The sequence below is a fragment of the Centruroides sculpturatus genome, unplaced genomic scaffold (assembly GCF_000671375.1).
Source record: "Centruroides sculpturatus isolate CEXI.00-Female unplaced genomic scaffold, Cexi_2.0 scaffold222, whole genome shotgun sequence".
Taxonomy (NCBI): Eukaryota; Metazoa; Arthropoda; class Arachnida; order Scorpiones; family Buthidae; genus Centruroides; species Centruroides sculpturatus.
Window position 1 is genome coordinate 154,337 of NW_019384483.1, and position 18,772 is coordinate 173,108.

General features: G+C 28.4%; 1 protein-coding gene across 1 annotated transcript in view; it reads right to left on the bottom strand.

Moving 5' to 3' along the window:
* The window catches only part of LOC111621525, a 123,106-nt gene extending 104,841 nt beyond the window's left edge, over positions 1–18,265 (bottom strand). Inside the window, exons 1-9 of the mRNA XM_023363683.1 lie at positions 18,219–18,265; positions 17,672–17,774; positions 16,936–16,988; positions 12,061–12,157; positions 10,201–10,317; positions 7,754–7,848; positions 7,389–7,534; positions 2,618–2,730; positions 556–685 (exon numbers count right to left, since the gene is read on the bottom strand). Of these exons, the coding sequence (XP_023219451.1) occupies positions 556–685; positions 2,618–2,730; positions 7,389–7,534; positions 7,754–7,848; positions 10,201–10,317; positions 12,061–12,157; positions 16,936–16,988; positions 17,672–17,774; positions 18,219–18,250 (886 nt within the window). The 5' untranslated portion in view covers positions 18,251–18,265. The remainder of the gene's footprint in view (positions 1–555; positions 686–2,617; positions 2,731–7,388; positions 7,535–7,753; positions 7,849–10,200; positions 10,318–12,060; positions 12,158–16,935; positions 16,989–17,671; positions 17,775–18,218) is intronic.
* Between the last annotated feature and the right edge of the window lie 507 nt (positions 18,266–18,772).

Below are 18,772 nucleotides of genomic sequence, written 5' to 3' on the forward strand. Positions count from 1 at the left end.
AGAAATAGAAAAAGGGTTATATTTTTAATACTAAGAAAATCCTTTTATACTCTGTTTCTATGAACTGTTTCTTGAAAATATAACTCTGTTTCTATGCAAAATTCTTGAAAACTAAGACAAGTAGAACGAAACTGTTCCTTGCGTTAGAATCCTATTTAATTCTTCTAAAAACGTACAATTCAGAATTTTAAAAATCGAATTCGTTAATTTTATGCGATTTTTAAAATTCATAGAAAATTACCAAATTTGATTTTCAAAATTCCAAATAGTACGTCAATAGAAGAATTAAATAGGACTCTACTGCAAGAAACAGTTTGGTTCTATTTGCCTTAGTTTTCAAGAATTTTGCATAGAAACAGAGTTATATTTTTAACATCTTCTGCTGGAAATCTCGTGCATAACTAAACAGGTTACAATCAGCCTACAAGCAACTATTAGTTCTTACGAAACTTATCGAGATTATTAGCTTGTAATGAATGTATCTAAGAGTGTCAGAAATCGAAAAACGACTTAATTAAAATTTCGACTTTATTTAATAGGAGAATATTAACATACTTTTATGTTTTGGCAACATTTTAAAATTCGATTGTTCTTTATCGTAATCATCTTCATTTGCATCTTCCGGTGAGATTTCCAAGCTGCCTTTTTGAGCATCTAATAACAACTGAAGAAAGTCATTGGATTTCTGCAAATATAATTTATCAATATATTATGAAGTTTAAAAATAACATAAAATATTAACGTTATAAAACTAGCAAACAGTGAAAATATCTAAACTGTTATGAATTTCTTAGCTGAAAGAAAATATTTTAATACTAAAATTTATTTTGTTCAGATAGAAGTAATCAGGTCAAGCTCCAGATTTATTAAATTTGGAGCTTGACCTGATTACATTCAATTCGATAATATAGCATAATATGTGTCTAACCGTGTGAAAAATCTAAGTGTAAAAATTGACATGGCAGAATAACTTAAAATTCGAATTCTCATAACTTCAACTTATTCCCATCGTGTTTGTATATTAGTTTGACAGTGAACATATATCCGACGTCATTCGGAATAATTGGAGAAGAAATACAAAATACACGTAATTTTTATTTGATGTAAACTGTATAAAAGCGTATTAATATTCAATTAATAAAACAATAAATAAAGCCATTATAATGTAGAAGCTCCGAAGAATTATTTAATCATGTGTCAAAAACATAATCAGAAAGGCTGCATAACTCAGAACATCATTTATTGGTAAAATCACTACTTCAAATTAAAATAAGTTCAAATTATCATACGAAAACGAATGTGTCCAATTTGTAAATCGAGGAATCATGTTCTCTAGATTTTAGCACGATATAATGAAGCTAAGATCTCGTTCCCCATTGAAAATATTTATTTTTTAATTTATATCTTACGATTGCTTTAACTGAAGATGATGTGATTCATTATGTAGTTTCGGGCAGGCGAGAATGCATTAGTAAGCCCGTCTTTCACTCGTCCGTCCATCAATAGAATAGATTTTCTACAGAATTACTATGTGAAAGTCATTAACTCCTTACACAAACAACGTTAAAATGTCCATTCTACCTAATAGTAATTCGATACAAATTTTATAAATTGATATCTAATTATTTTATGTGATTATAATGCCAAGATCATATTTTCAATATCGAGATTACAATAAAATAAATCAAGTCGTAAAGTCTACTAATATCCCAAAAGAGACAGAAATTTATCATATACAATAATGGAGTAATTTAATTTTGAAGAAGAAAAATAGTGTCGAAAATTTTGATTATACAATACTTTCCTGAAAGAAAATTCTGAATGAATTATATATTTCGATTTTAATAGTTATCCTAATATATATCGAAATAAAGAATACAAATGTGGAATATTTCAAAATTTTAAACTGTTTGGCTTGTTACGATAATAACTCACTTGAAATGTCTATTCTGTTTTGGTTATTTTATTGGTTATAAGTGAAACTGCAACGACAAGTCTGACGCGACATTAATTAAATAAAGATGAAGAATCGAGTTTTTGTAATAAAATAAATAGATTTATTTTTTCTAATTTTGTAACTGAATACGTTTATTCATAATCGAAAACAAACGTCGACATTTCCGTATTTTTCTGATACATAAATATAGACTACCTCTAAGACACTAGCCAAAGGTTCTGAGTTATGATTAATGAAATTAATTGACACGCAAATTACAAATCATTAGTTTTTAAAAAGAAGAAAGATTTATGCAATTTTTCTCGTGTATCTTGATCTATTTTATTGACACTATTAGAGTGCATAGCATACAAACTTTAAAGAAAGAATTAAAGAGTAAAATTACTATTAAATAATGAATTAAATGCCAATTCACGTGTATGATAATATTGTATGCATTAAGAAATTTGCTTATTATTTTTGTTGACAAAAGAAATCACTTATACACAGATTTTAAATATATTAGCCTAAGATTTTAATATTGTAATTTATTAAATAGTTTTGCTGTTTTGTGTACTCTTTATTCAAAACAAGTAATAAAAGTAAAGACAACTAACTAAATTAATTATAAACTAATTAAAAAATTTTAAGAAATTATAAATTTTAAAAATTATAATTTACCGTTTTTTCTTTTTCTCTTCTATCAATGACGTGTAATGTAAAATTTTTGAAAAAATTAAATGTTTCAGCAAAAACATCCACTTTTATAAGAATAGATAACTTCGGAAACAAGACTAAATAAAATAAATTAATTTAGTTATTAAAAATGATTTATTTATTTAACATGTAATACAAAACACTATATTCATTAAATTGGAAATGAAAAAATAAATTTAAAGTATTCAATGAGGAAATTTTATGTATATTTTAAAAGTATAGAACGAAACTACAATTTTACAGCTCGATTTAGAAATAGATTTCACATTACAATGATCATCAACAGTTTGTTTATATATTGTTTCTAATACAATGATATCAATTATTAATTCGGCTTATAAATTACTTTTCTCTTGTAATAGGTTAATTTTTTGGAATGTCTTACATTTTGTTTTATAGCTTTATCATATTTTGAAATAACTACATTTACAGAAAGGTGAAATCATTTAAAAACGACCTTTATTTTTACTATTTATCATTAATACTACAAGTATGACATGGATTGAAATATATTGTAAAGAAAAACTAGGAGAATAAGATATATCGAATAATTAATGCCAATTAAATGGCTGTTGCCTGTATAATTTTTATACATTGGATACATAGGGAAAAAGTTCAATTAATAAATTATTATTATTGAAAATAAGTTTAATAAAGATTAAATCATTTCAAAATTTAATTATAACAAAATGGGAAATTAAATGCTTTTTTACATCGAAATAATTTTGTAAATGTTATACATACAGTAGATAAACATGTTACATAGATAAAATACACGTATGTATATTAACATACAGTACATGCATTATAAGCTATTATAATAATTTAATGTAAATCTCTATATTAATATTAAATAAAATTTTTATAAACTCTTAAACATATTTTAAAACTTAATTTTTTATTTAAAATAAATTACGCTTGTGATGAACGTTAAGTACGCGTAATAAATTTCTATTATAATTATTCTAATATTAAGTTAAGTTAAGAAGTGAAAATCTTATGTACGAACAAATCTGCCAATATTTATTTTGAATTACAAAACGGAACTGAAATATTTCTTTTGAAATGTTTTGTTTTTATAAGCTATAATAAAGATATTCGTTCGAAACTTTCTGTTTTTATATTAATTAAAAATAGAATCGATTTATATATTTTCTAAATTCAGGTAACTTTTTTCGTGAATGAGCGTTGCTTAGTATTACTTATCATTTGAAAAGTATTTGATTGTTATAAGTCTTACTTGACACCGGAATATCAGTCGAATGTCTTGATTACGAAATATATCTTATTAAGAAATTAGAGCTGTATAAAATTCAGAAGAATTAAAAAACAATTACATTATATACTAATGTTTCTTAAAATGTTTAATTAATACTTTTATTTTACACTTCTTTACAGCATTTAGCGAAATATTCCACAAAAGAAACCACATTTCAAAAATAACATCTTTGCAATTATTCCCACAAAGATTTCACAATTGGCGATTAAAAGTTAATGAATTCGTGAACGACGTGCAACAATGAAAAGTTATTGTGATTTTGTCAAAACTTTTCACGAAACACGTGACATTATGCAGAATAGAGGCGACGGATTTTATAAATTAAAGGAAATTTTTCAATAAATCTAAGACAAACTATTAATGCGGTTTTAATAATAATATTTTTAACTTTAATTTCATTTCCTGTGATAGGGTAAGTTTCCTTTGATATATATTGAAATATTATGATGTCTAAAAATATACAAATTCTTAATTAAAATAATATTGAGTAATAGACGATGTTGTATATACAATGTAAAGAATACACAACAAATTAGTTGACAAAACTGCTTATTTTTCTGAAGTAAATGAATAATTTTATCTCATTCCTAACAAGTTTTTACAGAGACAAGTAATTATATGTTTTTTGTAGTATTTCTTTCATTATCGTAAAATCAATGAAAATCAATTTATGTGTCTGTATTATGAATTATAGAATCAATGGTAATCAGAAGTTTCTCTTGTTTAGGTTTAGGCTTCATTTCATACCATCTGTTTTTAAACACTGAAAATATTTTTCGATGAATTTAGCTGTAGAGAATTTGGCGGAAAAATTTTTAAGCGATGTCTTGTTCAGACAGATATGATGCAATTATTTCGGAATGGCAGAATTTTACGGTATCCATTATTAAACAAAATCCCGGGAATCGGCTCTTTAGACATCACCATAAATTACACAGAAACGAAAAAAATAATTCTTCACTGCAGAAACTTATTCTATTATACTTGACAACTGTTGAGAGAGCCAAACTAGCAAGATGACTTATGTTTCTTCCCTTCTCCGAAGAATAAGTTATTGTTACGTTTAAATATTCGGATAAATATCTATAACGTCTATTCAAAACACAAATTCTGAATACACATTAATGATCGTACATAAGACACTCTTGTTTATTAATTAAACGTGGATCGAGAGTTGATACTAATTTTCTTCAGCATCTTTCGTGCTATGTTGTCTTCTTTCAGATATCTTCAAATCGAACTTCGATTTCTTCTTAATATTCCTGTATACTCGCCTTGATACTATCACTAGTTAAGGATTTTTCTGTCTCGACAATTTCATGCAATACAGAAAACATTTCTTTTCTGTTTATCCTTTTCATGCCACATTATTTTAAAAGATTGTATCAAACCTCATTTGCCGAGTCAAATAAAAGGATAAGATATAACCGGAAGAACAATAAATAGGGTTGAACTATCGATATATAATAGTGTTTGATGATTTTATCATCTCAATATTCTGACCAAACTATTTCATATAGAAAAAAACTTTTAAGTTTCAATAAGATTAAAATACACGAAACTAAAGATCCACCTAGGGTTCATAGTTATCTAGTTAGGCATAAGTAAAAGTACTGTTTATAAATATATTCGACAACTTGAGGAGAGTGGATGAGGATAATGACTAAAAAATATCAACGAGGATGATTTCATCAAATCACTTAGCAGAAAAAGTACTAACAGAACTCTACGCCATGCAAAATGAGATCGTAGAGGGAACCTTTCATTGACAATTAACCGGATCATATCGAAAACGTAAGCTCTTAATATACGAAAAAGTCAAAAGTTCGATTTACAGATAGCCTATATGAAAGCCTCAAACATCCGGAGAAAGACTGAAGAAAGTAGTCTCTTATGTGTTGACTGAAGAATAATAAATGAGAGAGTGTATTGCGCAAGTGCGTTGGCCAATATTCCAAATTCGGTATTACTATTTTTAGATGAAACAGGACACCTACTGACATGATAGATATTTATCTAAAGGTATAAATGAAACCATCATTGATCCCATCAAATAAACGGAGGAATATAAGTCTTTAGCTACTTTGGCTGTCATCGGAATTGTGAAACATAAGATTGTGAAAGGCTAGTACAACTCGGGATTATTTCTGTCCTTTCCATGCGAACACTATGACGATTTGGAGAACTGATTTCTGGGATTCCATTTAATAATGGACAACATAAAATTTCATCACTCTGACATAAATACATCATATTTGATAGAGCAGTCCATAAATTACAAGAACAGTACTTACCATCCTATTCACCGCAGCCTAATCCCATAGAGTATTGAGGAATGCTTCTCCGCATTCAAAAAACAGATGTAAGTTTAGATGTGACATTATTCTAACAACTGATGAGTTGCTTCTATCATCGATACAATTAATTCGGATATTGAATTCCATCGTTTTTACCTTCACATGAGAGTTGTGCTTTAGAGAGCATATAACACATTACCGTTAGTATAAATTCATCGAACATTAACTGCTGAAAACTCATTTCTTTAGCGTTTCTACTGTCAGAATAAGAAGTGTCGTTTTGTATAATCTATGCTGCTTACTTAAATTTACATAACGCGACAGAATAAAAAATATTAGTTATCTCGTGAGAAACATACTAATCTGTCCGTAATTAAGCGAAATCATTCCGTTAAATTGTGGGATTCGTTCTCTTTATTCTGTACAATGAACTGTACCTCCTGCCACGTCGTCTGTTGGAGATGGAACCTTCCGATCATTCGTGCAATCTGTTTGATCGTTTTTGCAGAAAGTTTACCCGTTCGTGCAATTTCTACATGGAACACTTCTCTAAAATTAATTTGCAAATAGTTACAAAATGTTTCTGTATTCGTCATATGCATGTGCTCATTGTAAAATTTCTTCGCTAAACACTGCAACAAATTTTAAAACACCAGCGCTTTCAAATCTAGCTTAGACCAGTTGATTTTTCCATTTTTATTTGTAGTGTCAACTGTGGTATGATAACACGCGCAGAGAAAAAAAAAGCATTGAAACTAAAATTGACAATCGAACTAAAATTAAAAGTAATATTGAAACCACGATAACAGTTTTTCTTTGTTTGATTAAAATGTTTTTTTTTTAATTTGTGAAATTCGTCGTATCTTCTCTGCATACTGTAGCGTGTTTTGTGAAAAGCTTTCCCTAAATCGCGCAAACTTTTCTTTTATTATTGCACGTCATACGCAAATTCGTGAATTTTTAATCGTCAGTCATGAAGTCTGTTTATCAATTCGTGAATTTTTGTGAGAATAATTTCAAATATCTTCTTATTTTTGAAATGTATATTTTATTTCTTGGAATCTTTTCGCTAAATGCTGCAACAGAATCTAATTATAAAATATTCGGGTATTTGCTAAATGGCTAAGTATCTTCAACGTTGGATTTTTTTTATACTTACTCAGAAGTAGAGCCCATATAGGAGTATCTATATTTGTTGCTTTACGTGCCATAGTCACAAATTCGTTATTCGGATCATCTAAAGAGCTTAATTTAGTTCCAAATGCTGTAGACGCTATTACATCGATAGCAAAACAATTTAGATAACTGAAAATATTTTTAGTCGAATAAGTAAATTTATTCGTCAGTAAATCGAAGAAAAGTAATCGTAATGTTTTAATTTGTCAACTGTCAATCCTAAATTATTTATTTGACTTATAATAAAAGCTATTATCGATGTACGATATTTTATTAAACATATGTGTTACAAGAAATATTTTTTATCAAACTACGGAAATGAAAATTTAATATTCATTATTATTTTACCTTTTACAATCGACAGATTGAGTTTTATTTTCATCGGCTATTTTCTTCAGATTTTCTGAGAACTTCTCTGCACATTCCTTTACTAAATAAGCCATCTGAAAAATTTCGAATGATGATTATCCAAACGAAATGTAAACAAAATTGCGCCAAGCAAAAACATATCACAATTTAGACGACAGTCAAAATTTTTCTTAGGAGTTTTTTATGGTAAAGATAAGCTTGGTACTTGGAAGCGGTACAAACAAGATCCACAAGACTTTTACCTGTATTATTATTGTCTACAAAACACTCTGAAGCGTCAAGCTTATCTTTACCATAAGAACCTCGTAAGAAAAATTTTGACTGTCGTCTAAATTGTGATAAGTTTTTGCTTGGCTCAAGTTTGTTTACATCTTAGATGTTTTTGTTTGGATATCAAATTTTTTCTTTTGCTTTATGAAGGCTTGAAAGTATATTTATTCTGAAAGGAATACGGATACTCTCATTTTAATATATTATTCACTAATTTAAAGAAATAGAAATGCTTAAATCTAGCAGCTTATTAAGAATAAGTATGTACAGATTTTTTGCACTGCGTGGGCATTTACTTTTTTCTACTACAGTATCATTGCATTCTATCCATTCGTTACTTTGAAGATAATAGCATAATGCTCACTTTGCAATTGACATCCACAGGCTTACTTGATGATAGAACATGAATGGAAGAACAAAACTTTTAAATTAAAATCTTAGAACAGATTTTTTAAAATTACAGATCAGATGCGGAAATTTATAATTAATTTTAAAATTTAATAATTTAAAAGTTTAATTAATTATAAATTTTAAAATTTATTATTAATTAATTTAATTAATTTATGCATGTCAAATAAGATGCATTGAATTAGGAGAGCTCAAATAGCACTCTCCAGGTTGACGAAATAGGAATTGTCTCCTTGGAATTAACTACGGACCCTCTCCCGAAGGCTTTGTAGATTTCTACCCTTTCCAGGTGTTTAGGCCAAGGCACTATTTTCTCTCAATGGGTTCTTTTTCTAAACACCGGAGTTCGATTGGGGGTTCGGGCCTCACTCGGACGAGCTGGCAGCGGGAGTTTTTTCCGGGTTTTCCTCCTTGCCAATGACGCCTGAATAGGGGCCAAATTCCCCCAAGTCCTCCCGGAAGGCATTCTGTCTCCCTTTCTCGCGGGGGTCGGATTGGTCGTCTTCTATAAGACCGACCCCTCCAAGTCCTCCCGGAAGGCATTCTGTCTCCCTTTCTCGCGGGGGTCGTCTCTTATAAGGCCGGTTTTGGTCACTTCGTGACCTCTCTCATGTCTTCTCAGATTGGTCGTCTTCGATAAGACCGCCTCTTCGGTCGCTGTGCGATCGGCCCCACTGTTTCTTCCGGAGTGAAAAACGACGAGCTGCAGCACTCCTCTATCAAAAAGGTTGAAGTGAAGTGAAGTGGGGTCTTTTTCATTTCTAAGAAGTGAGAAAATCATAGTGTTTCTTCTAAAAACAATTCTGTGTATATGAATGCCTTGTTGTATATGATTAGTACACCGTGTGACGGAACTGCCTTGGCTGAAACACCTGAAAAGGATAGAAATGTACAGAGTCTTCAAGAGAAGGACGGCAAATAGTTAATACATTTTATATGTTACTTTAGACCGATAATCATAAAATTTAACAAAATCGTTGTAAAGGTAATCGCCGTGAACTTTGATGTTAGAAAGAATAATGTAATGAAACGATGATGTCATCTATGTTTATGTCTAAATATACTTTAATTTGTCATTACGTTGCCACCTAACATGAAACAGCCCGATCGACCGAACGTTTTTGGTATGCCGTTTAGTAAAATCGTTATTGAAAGTTTTAATTCGCATAAATAAATTTGAGCTTTATCTATTCTGTATAACATTTTGAATAAAATTCATTTGTTTCCATGCAATTTTATGCTTAGCATAAAATTAAGCCATAAAACTGAAACAGTTCTAACTGGGAAAATTCCCGGAAACATTGACCTATCGACTCGGAAGTTTTACCAAAATCTCACTGTAAATGAGAAAGGCTTAAGTTTAAAATTTGAGCTTTCTAGACCCAGTAGTTTTTCTCTATGAGGCAATGCCAGGTGAAGAAAAGAAGAAAATACAGCTATTTTTTGCACTCTTCAATTGCTCATATCTCTGCAATCGCTTTATAGAAAATTTCGAACGAGATTTTGGAATTACTTCAGATGTTTGGGGGCAGAGAAATGACTCCGAAAATCGGCAACTTTGATTCCTGTTTATATAGTCAGTCAGTGAAATTTTTTACATAGCAGATATCAATCAATTCCCAAAAAAACAAATTTTTAATATTTCTAGCATTGAAATTAAGACCATAAAGATTCAGCTTTCCTTTAAAAATAAATATTAAGACATGTTTCCTAATAAACATTTGTATTAAAATAAGAATTTTACTTACTTTTCTTATTTTTCCGCTACTGAAAGTCGGACTCATTATGCATCGAATTCTCTTCCAATCGTCGTCTTCTAGTAAACTCAACATTTTGTCAAATAATTTATTTCCTGATTTAAATTTCTATAATAATTTTTTGAAATATTAAGTAAATATGCATAAAATAAAAATATAAATAAATTTCTTATTGCTTAGTATAGAATGCTAATAGTTAACTTATAAAAACATAGAAAACTAAAGAATTAGCTCTAAAAAATTCAAATTATGTTGCATTGTATGTAAAATAAATTTTTAACTGAAATTTTTTTTATCACTGTAACAACTCTTTATGTATTTGATTAAATTCGTTAAATTTAAGAAGTGTTTGCAGTTTAATAACAGAAATTAAGTCGATTTAATCTATCTCTATATGATTAATTGCAATTACAACATTACAATTACAACATTAGTAATTGTGACATAGTAAACATTAGTAATAATTGTGATGTTAACTCCATTGCTATTGCAGTGGAGTAAACTCTTTGAAAAGAGTTTACTCCACTACACGTAGTCTTATAGGAGTTTATATGGCGAATGTATTAACGAGATCAAAATTTATATTAATATGAAGAAGAAAGGAAAACTTAATTCTATTATTAAACTGTATGTAAATAATGAAATAGCCAATCATTTCTCTGTTGAACGATTAACTGAAATCACAGGTCAAAATGTTTTCAATCAGTTTCTGGTAGATCTCATACTTTTAATCAGTTTCTGGTAGGTCTCAACAGGAATTAAATCACCATTCGTCCTGCAAAGCTGCTGCAAGGAGATAAGAGCGAAACAGTCATTACGGTCGATTTCAAATTCGTCGCTCTAATTCATCTTAGAGGTGTTCTATTGGTTACGATCCGGATTCTGTGAATACCAGTCCAACAATTCCATCTCATTTTCAAGAAACCAGTTTTCGCACATTCCATGAAGTGTAGCACAACTCAGTGGTATAGGCATGAGTTTTGGCTCGAATACTTTTGATAATATACTGTATATGTAAATTGAGAAAAATAAGAATTTCAATAACGAAATCTCCCCAGAACAAGTAGAAGAAAGAACACTTCGAGCAAGAAGCGGGCAGAATGAATAACGGATGGCTTTGATTGTCATTACCGTTAACACAAATCCTCGTGTTTCTTTGTAATAAGAAAAAAATTTCATGTCAGCTGTAAAAGGAGCGTCCAATAAAGTCTACTCCCCCATTGATTTATTAATAAACTAATTACAAAAGATGGTCAAATTAGAAGTCTCTGTCGAACTTTGCATCAGTTATTCGTATCAAACAGGTATTTATGCTCTTACGGGAGACTTCACGTGCTCCGAAACCCATCTACCACCTTAGTTTGTTATACAAATTTTAAGCAAATTTTCCCGAAAGATATTGATTAGATAAACATATTTTAACCTAAATTTTTCAAATAAAAATATGTATTAATAAGAATCGTATAATGTAAATTTTTATTTAAATACGGAAACAAAATACAGTATATAGCCTAATTAATTACAGTAAGAATATAAAATTATCGAGAAGTGTCGAAATTGAAAATATTTTGTGACGAAATTTCGACGTTGTCTATGATTTTATGAAAAAAAATTATTAAATAGATATTTTAGAAATTAGATAATTTATGAAAGATTTCAAACGAGTTTGATATATTGTTACTTAATTAACTATACTTTATTAATTAATGATTTGATTGAATAATAAATAAATACAATTAATAGATCAAAAAGTTTTTGCAACTTAACAGACGTAACAACTTCAGTAGAAGTTGTATATATAAAATACACGCGAGCACAAAGATAACTCATTACTTCGTACTTCATACTTACCATTCTGTTATGAAACATATTAAAATCTTTAACTAAAATTCTTTTCAGAATATCAGGATCCGCAATAGAAATTTGAGGTTTAAATCCCATATACGTACTAAAAAGCGAAAGAAAATTAAACTATATTTTATTCAAAATAATAATACTAATAATGCTTGAAAAAGCAAAGATTTTTAACATTATTTTTACTTTATTATTTACTTTATTATTATTACATTATTTTTAAAAGATAGAAATCATTTTATTATTGAATTTGTTAAAGTTATTTCATTTCCCACCTATACAATTACTTAACTGGTGTAAAATTTGGCAATTGCAATTTTCAAAGTTCAATTTGAATAAATAAAAAAATTCACAAATTTTCATCTAACTATAATCACTTAAATTGTGTTGTTATTTAGCCAAGTTGTATTATTTATTTTATAAAAAAAAAAACTAGAGCATATGAAGATCCCATACATTCAAATATGAATATTGAGCAAAATTTAACTATGAAATAGAATACTTTACTTTTCCATTATTATTTTATTTTATTTAATAGCACAAGCCTGTATGTATAGACATATTACAACAAATAAAGACATTACAATCATCAATATTATTTCCAGTATACATCATTATTTTGATAAATCTATTAATAAAATAATCATATTCCGGAATGGAGGACAACATTTTAGAAATGGAAACTGGTTTATACAAAACTTTAAAACTGAAGTTGTTGACGAGTACGATTTTGGTATATTTTTTCCAGTCCAATGTATAGTACTTGGTTGTTATATTAGTACTTGTTTGTTTTGTTTATTATTGTTATTAATGTTGTGTTGCTTCTTTCTTTTTAATAGGGTTATTATTACGCGCTGTACTGTTAGTAAAGTGTTCTATTTAGAAGAAATTGTTATAATTTTCTTTTATGATAGATAAAATATTACAAATTTTACTTAATCGTTAAGAATTCGCCATAAAAAAATTAATCAATGGCTCTTTCAAACAATATTAATTAAAAATTGAGATGCGTTTAATGCTACATTGTTTGAAATTTTTGGTAAAGGACTACACATATAAGTTAGTAATTGGAAAAATAAACTTAAACAAAGCATAGACAACAAAAAAAAATTATCATTACTGTTTAAAATAATCCAAACAACCGAATAAACCTCATTTGAAGTTTATCTTTTTTCGTACTTTTTTAAACTTTGACCAAATACTAATATATTATGTTTATGCTTCTAACACAATATAGTGCTATAAATTAAGACACTTGGCGGATTTTCTCATCTTTATTTAGTTGATACGTGTGGAAAAAATTACACGTTTCGAGCTCTTAAGCCCCTCTTCAGTCAACTAAAACATTTAAAAAGGATATAACATACACATAAAAAGGAATACACAAGTTNGAAAACCTGACATGGTAAATTATTATTGAAATGCGAGATTTCCCGGGAAAATTAAATTTCCCGGGATTTTTCTCGTAGGGAATAAACGGCGAGAATCCCGGGAACGGGATCCCGGGAAAGAAACCCTAATCACCGCTGAATGATTAAGCTTTGGCACTCAAAATTTTACTTAAAGATTTACATAAAAAAACAGTCACATTTATAATTAGTTGGTGTTTCTAAACCTCTGAACTTTTTCTCTGACCAATTCTTTTAATTTTTTCTGCGATTTCCTCTCTCTAACGCCTCTAGTTTGTTATTTTCAGGAATAGCTATTAGAATTTGTGAATTTTTAAAATTATTTCTACCATTTTGTATTGTTTGAAATACAGGAAAGAGATAAAATATCATCTAAAGGCACTGATTGTTGAACTTAGCTTACATGAGCCTTTATCGCCATATTGGATTCTAATGCTTTTTTATTGGCTTAACAGCATATTATAAATTAAACGAAAAGCAAGAATGGAAGGATAAATATATATAGTTTATACACATAATGATCTGATGGCAACCAGAACATGATTGTAGACTTACGATGACATTTGTTATTTGACCACAATAATCACACTTTCACAATTATATTTTGTTTCTAGATACCTATGCGAGCGTGATTGCCCAACTTTCTTCTATAAAATAATAATTTAAATTTAAAAATTATATTTTATATGGTAATACGTTTTAACCACTTGATGTCCAAATTTTTTTTAGGAATTTTTAATTAAACATAAAAAATACTTAAAACTGAAAAAAAACGAAAGAAATGCGTTAATTTTGAAGAAAAAGCTTCAAACTTTATTTTCCATTGTCTTGCCTTTCTGTGAAAATTGACACTGATGATTCATTGTTTACACAGCTGGATGACCTTGAGAACATCTGGTGTTGGATTTCCCAGGTCATTCTCATAGATGTCTCGGGAGGACAAGGGTTTAAAGTAGGGTGAATACTTGCTGGCGGTATATTTTTAAATATTTTTAAAAAATTAACATTTTTATTGCGATTTCCGTCCCCTCGATTTAATTAATATATAATATATATATATTAATTAAAATATTAAAAAAACTATNCAATTCAATATAAATGGAAAAAAAATATTATATGGAATTGAACGAAAATGAAAATTTGCTTGATAATTCAACTACGCTTGTTGGAGAACAATAAAAACACTACACTCAACAAGCCACCAATAAAACTCAACTGCCTAACCTATAACCAAAGTCTCCTTTTAATTTGTTTTAAAAAAAAAGCGCTTGACAAACTTGCCCCGCACGCCGAAGTTACCCCGGTCTCCCCTATATATATGGGTTACAATATCTATTTTTAACAAAATACATTTTTTAGTGCAATGATGATTAAACATTGCCATTTGGACTCGAGTAAACTCGGGAAGATTACATAGCGTTACATAAAACTCGGGCCGAAAGGACCGAGTTTTCTGTAACGCTATGTTTAAACGTATCAATATATTAATAACAATATTTGTTATGTTGTTTGCAAAGAGTTCTGTACATAACACACATTTCTTTAATAATAACAAAAAAATTAATACTGAAACTTTATTAGTCAGGAAGAGACAATATAGACTATATAGTGGCAACTACAGCTGACAAGCGCTAGAGAGCGCTGGCAAAAACTGTTGCCAATCAAAAATTCCATGAAAATGAGTCTAAAAATAACAAAAATTTTCAACTTTACAAGTCAACAAGAGTAATTACTAAGTAATTAGATCGAAGTATGGTATTTGTTTTTTAATCGTGAGCAATAAAAAAACCGATATTGTTAAAAATCTGTATGATTACGGGGATATTGGACGCGTTGCCTGGTAAAGCGACTGGATAATATGCTTTTTATCTGAAATGACATAGTCCATTTCAGATAAAAAGCATATTATCAAAATATGTGTAGAGTAGTTGTATAAACCAGTTTCAACTTTAGGAGATAACACTATTGACTTTTTAAATATTATCTTATTGAAATAAGATTATACTCGTATGAGAGTATTGAAGTAAAACAATATAAAATTTAACAACTAAAAAATTATAGGAAACTTTAATTGTTACTTATTATAGTAAAATTTGCTTGAATGGCATTTATAATTATATAAACTATTAATTTTAACACAAAGTACAATTTTTGTAATACCAACTTTTTTCATATTAATCGTGTCTAGAATTCTTGTCCATTCTTAATTAATACAGTACGTTGTGCTGTAGCAGTGTCACAAAATATATTTCAATCTATGCTACTTCATAACAGAACCTAATTTCTCTTTACGAATGCTGTATTGGCTCAAGATTAGAGTTGCTTTAATATTTTATTCCTCTGTACAATCGATGAACCGTTTCAGAAGGTGTCAGGTGATGACTACCAAAAGAGAACGTAGAATTTTTTGGTCTATAAAAAAAAATTATTATGAACAATTTGTGTATTTACATTTTAGTTTTCATTTATTATTTTTAAAAATTTAACCTGTTCTAGCCTATTATTATATGAAAGATTAAAACTACTATGGGATTCGTTTTTTCAGCTTTAAATACTGGAAATCAGACGTCTGACAGAAATTTTATCATCACACTTTTTGAAACTCAATTTCAATTTTTTTGACTTGGATCCTAAATTGTCCTATAATTGTTTCGAAGACACAAGGCATTTTATTTGTACTATAAAATTTCAGATTAATAAAACTTTTTTCGCAATTGTAAACATTTTTTCCTTAGGAGAGTACGATTATTCAAATTTCCCTTAGTCTTGCTTCCAGCATAATCCATAGCACGAATCGATAGAGGAAAGAAGATAAGACGATTCCAAGGTAATTTATACTGTTTAACTTTTATTAAGTAACAGTAAAGTTGAAATTCATAATAAAAATAGCATCCTTTAAATACTGTATATAAAAATATTAATTTTCATTTTCAGTAATTTTGACATAGAACTTTCTACTGGCTACACATCGGATGAAAGTAATCCATACTGCACCAGTTTTCACAAAAATGTGTAAATAATCGTTACATGTGGTGATAATATTAATTATTACATCATTTAGACATTACAATTATTGCATATTTGTTCTACCTGTATATATATATATATATATTTAAAAAATTTTTCACATTATACAATTGTTTAATTTGATGTTTAAGTATTAATATATAAAGTTCTGCAAATGATACGACTTGGGCGACTAGTCTTTTAAATTTCACCAGCTGTTTCCTAAATCGCACTCGTATTTGAAGCATATCTCTATGTATTCCAAAAGAGTTAACTAATGCTTCGACTATTGTTAAGAGTAAATAAATTATTTGTACCACTTTTATTTAATGAAAACATTTTAAACTACAAAACAATAAAAATAAAAATTATATATTTGAAGNGTCTTACTTTTAAACTATTTTTAAAAAATAAATCTAATGATGTAATGTTCGCATAAATTATTAAGTTAACTCACCCATAAACACGGCCATATTTTTCGTATTGTTCTGTTACCAGTAAATGCACGGGCTGTAAGAACAAAAGAAAAATTTGAAATTTAATAACTATTTATATAATCGTATTGTATCCATCGTATTTATCCTTTGTAAGTACAGTAAGACCCCGCTTAACGCGGGAGATGCGTTCCTAGACAACAACGAAACAACGTTAAACGAGGTCATTTTAACACAGAGTAAACAGAAATAAGGGAACAAGCGACCAAAACTAAACAGATTTTATTTTAAGTTATTTTTATATTGATTTGAATACAGTCGACCCCCCTATAACACGGTTGATAATTCCGTTTTATTTGAATGCCGTGTTGTACGAGTCAAATGCCTTCTGTTCAAAATTCCCGGATATGTGAATTTTGATAACTCAACTTCTTTAAAAATTATCTTAATGCATACATATTAAAGAATTATCACAACTGGAAATCTAGGGTAAAAAGTCTAATGAATATGATGAACATTTCAATCATGGACATTTCAGAAAGGTAGTATTTTATTCATCGCTAATAAGAACAGAATTTTATTAAAATTATCAATATTTCATTGCCTCTTTTTGTTTTGTTATTAACAAAGTGATATAACTTATTCTTTAACTGAAATTCTTGTTAGTTTTCACACTGTTATATTTTATTTCCTTTTAACTGGTCAAGAAATTTTGTGCATAAATATACTGAATGTACTGTACATATAATACTATCTCACCTTATATCTAATGTTATATATTCCTTTAATGACACTCCAAATTCCATCCACTGGTGTCTGAATTCCTTGATTTGTCCAATAATGTAACTTTCTTTTTATATATCTAAATAAATGTTAAAAAGATTTAAAATGTACGTAGATTTAAAATTATAAAAAACAAAAACTTTTGTTATTAAAATATATAATAAAAGATATCAACTCTATTAAATGATTGCTAAGTCTAAATCTAATTTAATCATGTCTATCTTGCCGACACACGTCATGCAAATCATTATTTGCATGGTTATAAAAGAAATTTTTCTTACTGCGAAAAAATTTAAATATTCTCTTGACAAGCATAGGCTATATTTTTAATAAGATAGGAAGAGATTTTACAAATAGCGAAATCACAAATAGTACAGTATATAATTGTAAAATTAATTGTAAACTATAATTCTAAACAATTAAAATTTAGAAAAAAGTATTCGAGCAAAAACACTCTAACAGCACTGACTTCGAAGGATATACTCTATGACAGTTAACTATTTTTAAAAAATGCTTATTTTACTTTTTCTCCTTTAGGCCAAATGCATTTCGCATCAACGGGTTACATCAGTGTTTTTATAGTTGACAAAGTTATCCCAACAAATATCAACATTCTCATATTCAAATTTGTTATTTTACATATTTTTTAACGCTGTAATTTTCTTTTACGCGACGTTTAACAATATTGTTTTCTTCATACAGGATTTTCGTATTATTTTTTATTAATTTTACAATTAAAAAATACTGTATCGTTGATAACATGGAGATTCTTTGCGTTTTAGACGTATAGCCATTTCGTGTTCTTTAAGTCTCTTCTCTAGTTTACGCTTGGTTTCTCCTATATAACATTTAGTTTGAGGACACATGCATGACAGTTTGTATACAACCCCTGCGATATTTAGTTGCTAATCTTATTCCTTCTCTTCTTTATTAAGAATAAAATTTATTACGTTAGATAACCTTTTTTTTATTTTGAGTGGCTATAATATGAACAGAAACACCATTAAATTGACTTTTGTATTTTTCATATAAACAGTTTATATATGGGAAAGGAACATACCGACATTTTGTTTTTTT